The sequence below is a fragment of the Nannospalax galili genome, unplaced genomic scaffold, assembly GCF_000622305.1.
Source record: "Nannospalax galili isolate Female #2095 unplaced genomic scaffold, S.galili_v1.0 scaffold513, whole genome shotgun sequence".
Lineage (NCBI taxonomy): Eukaryota > Metazoa > Chordata > Mammalia > Rodentia > Spalacidae > Nannospalax > Nannospalax galili.
Window position 1 is genome coordinate 3,493,164 of NW_008334861.1, and position 5,116 is coordinate 3,498,279.

The 5,116-nt window shown below is 49.3% G+C and overlaps 1 protein-coding gene across 2 annotated transcripts in view; it reads right to left on the bottom strand.

Annotated features, from left to right (window-relative positions):
* Positions 1-1,054: 1,054 nt before the first annotated feature.
* Positions 1,055-5,116, bottom strand: part of Mecp2 (methyl-CpG binding protein 2) — a 76,356-nt gene continuing 72,294 nt past the window's right edge. The window contains exons 3-4 of one of the 2 annotated variants that reach the window (XM_008829577.3): positions 3,290-3,640; positions 1,055-2,274 (exon numbers count right to left, since the gene is read on the bottom strand). In XM_008829577.3, coding sequence (XP_008827799.1) covers positions 1,188-2,274; positions 3,290-3,640 — 1,438 coding nt within the window. In that variant the 3' untranslated portion in view covers positions 1,055-1,187. The remainder of the gene's footprint in view (positions 2,275-3,289; positions 3,641-5,116) is intronic. The other variant, XM_029561843.1, reaches the window with a different exon arrangement.

Genomic DNA, 5,116 nt, shown 5'->3' on the forward strand with positions numbered 1-5,116 from the left:
TGCAGCGAACACTTAGAGTTTCGGAGCTTCGTGGGAACCCTATGTGCTGAGCCCACTTTAAAACAAGCGCAGGTTTATACAGATCCAGGTAGTTCTGAACACTGCCATGTCTGGTGGCTTGTGGGACCAAGTGTCACCATTTCAAGCCAGTTTGCTTTCAGAGCATCTGTTTGTTTTGAAGTGGGAACATGAAGATTCAATAGTGCAAATAATTCTAAGCTGTCCCTAAAGGAGAACTGGAAAGTAATTGGAAGAAAATTTTCTTCTTTCCCCCATGTCCCTTGCCCCGTCCACTAAGTCCCTAACTACTAGTCACAGACTGCTCTGAGAGACTAGGGCTCTTTTGTTCTGTGGCAGTAGGTCTGGCTTGACCCCAACCAGTCTTGCCTGCACCTTGTCTGGCTGCCTCCATGGAACCTTTCTAGTGCCACTCACTAGGAGAGCATGTCTCAAGAATAGGTGATGCCACCTCACCCTGGGCCATTCTCTTCTATGGCTCAGGCCAGTCTATATCCAGCAGTTCAGAACTCTGCCCTAGCCATGCCAGAGCTGGAGAAACAGGTGCCACTTTCCTGTGTTGCAAAATGTCCTTGTCAGTTTTGGATTGGGGTTGGTGTAGGGCCAGACTTGTGCCACCACAGTTGGGATCATTGGGCAACAGTCACTGACCATCTCCATGGTCTTCTCTAAAGAAGCCAACAGCTTCTCCTGCCTCACACCTCCCAGTCCCACAGAGATTGAGAGCTGGGGTGGTGGAAGAGCCAGGGAAGCTATGGATGGGGCACCAATGGCACCAAGAATGGGCGTGTCCTCTCAACTGCTCTCTGTCTCTAACAAGCACATGGGGGAAAGGTTTGGGTGGAAGAGGGTGGTGCCTGGTCAACAGCTTGTCTGGTCAGTAGTATCTGCAGCAAGCCTTGTTGAAGGAGCCTAGTTTAGAAAAGTGCAAAGCTACTTCTGGCCCTGGTTAGGTCTTCAACCTGACTGTGCTTGTCGGTAAGAAAAACATCCCAATGCTCCAACTACTCCCACTCTGAAGCCACGAAACTCTAAGTTTACTGAAAGAAAAAAAAATATTTTTTATTTCAGTTAATCGGGAAGCTTTGTCAGAGCCCTACCCATAAGGAGAAGAGACAACAGCTGCCTTTATTCTTGTTGGTTTGCTTTGCAATCTGCTCTGTGTAAAGTCAGCTAACTCTCTCGGTCACGGGCGTCCGGCTGTCCACAGGCTCCTCTCTGTTTGGCCTTGGCATGGAGGATGAAACAATGTCTTTGCGCTCTCCCTCCCCTCGGTGTTTGTACTTTTCTGCGGCTGTGGCGGCGGTCGCGACCATGGGCTGAGTCTTAGCTGGCTCTTTGGGGCATCCGTCGCTCTCCAGCGAGCCTCCTCGGGGCATCTTCTCCTCTTTGCAGATGCTGCTGCTCAAGTCCTGGGGCTCAGGGGGGCTGATGGGGTCCTCAGAGCTCTCAGGCTCGGGTGGGGGTGGGGGTGGGGGCAGGAGCAGTGGCATAGGGGCTTTTGGAGACTCTGAGTGATGGTGGTGATGATGGTGTTCCTTCTTAGGTGGTGAGGAGGTGCTGCTGCTGCTGCGCCCCTTGGGGCTGCTCTCCTTGCTTTTCCGCCCAGGGCTCTTGCAGGTCTTCAGTCCCTTCCCGCTCTTCTCACCGAGGGTGGACACAAGCAGAGGCTTCACCACTTCCTTGACCTCAATGCTGACTGTCTCCCGGGTCTTGCGCTTCTTGATGGGGAGCACTGTCTCATGCACGGATCGGATCGAAGACTCCTTCACGGCTTTCTTCTTGGCCTCAGCAGTAGCAGCTGCCACTACACTCCCAGGCTTTCTGCCCCGTTTCTTAGGAATGGCCTGGGGGTCGGCTTCAGCTTTTCGTTTTCTGCCAGGACGTTTGATCACCATGACCTGGGCAGAAGTGGTAGCCCCACCCCCCTCGCTCTTGCCCCCAGGTGATGTTTGGAAAGGCATCTTAACGAGGAGTTTTCCAGGGCTCTTCTCCAGGACCCTTTTCACCTGAACACCTTCTGACGCTGCTGCCTTGGGTCTCCCAGTGCCGCTCCCTTTGGGGCGTCCCCGACCTCTGCCAGTTCCTGGAGCTTTGGGAGATTTGGGCTTCTTAGGTGGTTTCTGCTCTCTCCGGGAAGGGCTCCCTCTCCCAGTTACCGTGAAGTCAAAATCATTAGGGTCCAAGGAAGTGTCGCCTACCTTTTCAAAGTATGCAATCAGTTCCACTTTAGAGCGAAAGGCTTTCCCCTGGGGACTGCAGGAACAAACAGAGAGACACAAAACGTAATGAGAAACTTTCTGTGGCAATACAGACTGAGGTAGAGAAGATGGTGCTGGTAGTGCTCTAACAGACATTTGTAAGTGAACAGGGCTTAAACTGAAGAAAAGTTAAGATGAACTAAAACTGGAGGGCACAGTCAGGCCATATGCGATGCACTGCTGCAGGGGCAGGAATCAAGTCACCAGGGGTAGCAGGCACCTGCACAGCTTGTTCACAAGCTGGAACCAGTTGCTCACCAACTGTTGCCTGCAAGTGCCCAAGGACCTACCTACCTCTAAGCCTACTCCTCTGAACTCACTGGCCCCTCCACAATCTAGCAACCAAAGGAGTCAGGCTTGGTACAGGGGAACCATTGGGCTGGGCCCATTCTGCTTATTGGTGCCCAGGCTTAATCCATCATCAAAATATTCTTATATATGAACCAAGGTATGTGGCTCAGCCTCTTTTGGAACCCATTTCAGTATGACAAAGTTTTCCTCACCCTTTTTAAAGTTGCAGGATTAAATAAAGTTACCCACAAATACTAGGAAAACTGCTAGCGTTTCTGGGATCATTTAAGGGGCAAAAGTCAGATGTGTTTTTTCACTGATCCTCTACAGCTATGGCTCTGGAAGTTACTCTGCTTCAACAGCAAACACTCAGAGGTCAGTCCAAAGCTGGACAAATGCAAAAGGGACATGGAGTTGAAAAGGCACAAGGAGTACATTTGTGTTTCTTCCTAAAGGTCCTGTTAGCACACCTTTCCCAACACTCATTCATAGAGGTAAATAGGAAGAAGTCAACATGTAGCAAAGGTAAAGGGCTGCTACTCTGAGGCAAGTCAGCAGGGCAGGGACCTCTACAATACTTTCTGAACATATCTGCTGTTGGTGTTCATTATTTAAGTGCCCTCCAGGTGGCACACGTTTTCCCAGAGTCGCCATTTCAATGGATCTCCCACCCCTCTGACTTTCCCTGCCCTATAGACACAGGTCTTGCTCTTACTTACTTGATCAAATACACATCATATTTCCCAGCAGAGCGGCCGGATTTCCTTTGCTTAAGCTTTCGTGTCCAACCTTCAGGCAAGGTGGGGTCATCATACATGGGTCCCCGGTCACGAATGATGGAGCGCCGCTGTTTTGGGGAAGCGGAGGCTTCTGGCACAGCTGGGGCAGACCCAGAGCTTTCTGATGTCTCTGCTTTGCCTGCCTCTGCTGGCTCTGCGGAATGGTGGGCTGAAGGCTGCAGAGGTTCATGCTTGCTCTCTTTGTCTTCTTTCTTGTCTTTCTTCACCTTCTTAAACTTCAAGGGCTTATCTTTGAGGCCCTGAAGATCCTGGTCTTCGGACTTTTCTTCCCTGAAGTGTTAAACAACATGTAAGTATGACAGAGAACACCAATCTGCAGAGCATCAAGCATGGGCAAGTGCAGGTGCCACACATGTGAGACCCTAGGCTGCTGCATACTCAGTCTTGGTAGCTTCTCTGGTACTCATAACAGGTTTTGGTGGGTTTGGGTTTTCTCCAATCTGTTACCATTCCTATCAATTTGTGCTCAATACAACCCGGTCCATGAGGCACAGTACAGCTTGCGGAAATGAGTACAAAAAAACACGATCCTCTGGAAGATGGTATATAGCACATACATGCAAATAACAGACAGGATTAGAACTGATCAACCAGAGCTCAAATTCTGACTGTGTCATTTATAAAACATGGACATCAGCAAGTGATTTCCATGTTCTAGGCCTCAGTTACCTCGTATCTCAACAGGGGCTAACCTCATACCAAAGGCATCCTTTCTCTAAGAATTACAGATGAAAAGGTTCCAAGGCACTATATAAATATTGCTAACTCAGGCAACCAGCCACTGCTACCTATGGTTGTACTATAAGAAGAGATGGGATGTGGGTTTTTACTACAAGACACTTCTTACAAAAAACAACCTTCGCCTTAACAGACACAGAGTGAAGAGAAGAGTGAGCGACTGCCATGTTCCAGGGCAGGACACCTGCCCATTCTTTCTTGTGGACAGGAGCAGCTCCTTCTATAGGTATTGCTTCAGCCTAGCAGTCTTCTCATTTATTTTAGGGTTCAGATCCTGGCTGCGATGCTCGAGTGACCATCTGAAGGAGACACACTGTTTGCACCTTTGAACTACAAGCCAGGCTAAGGGAAAGCAGCAGTAGCTGCCTACTAGTCTAAGACTTAGAGAAATGAAAAGTAAGCCCTGTACTGGAGTATGTTAGGAGCACCCACCTTCCAGCAAGGAAAGGTACCATGGGCTATGAAGTGTGTCTACAAAACTAGGAAAAGCCCTGAAAGTCCTGTAGTCTGCCTGGAGTTCACTCTTTAGGACTGGCCTATTAGACAGCTCTCAGTGAAGTAGAAAAGAAAGAAAGGCCAAGATAGGAGATGGCAGGGACTCATAATGCGCACAGAACTACCCAGGGCCCTTCCTAAGCCAGGGCTGATCCCAGGATCCTAGACAGTCCTCAAGTCGGAGAAAACCACTGGACTAATAGGAATAGCTGTCTTCTTTGAAACTCTCATTTGTATTCTCAAAGATCTTAACCACCATAAGATCAAATACAAGCCACAGAACCAAAGGAGTGCCTTCTAGAAATTCATCTTGTGGAGATACCTCTGGAAATGCTGAACAACACAGGTATGATGATCATCACTAAAGACAGATTTATTTGTTTGTTCTTTGTCTTTTTGAGACAGTGTCTCCCTGTACCCCGAGGTGTCCTGGAATTCACTATGTAGACCAGGCTCGCCTTGAACTCACAAAGATCCGCCTGCCTCTGCCTCTGCCTCCCAAGTGCTGGGACT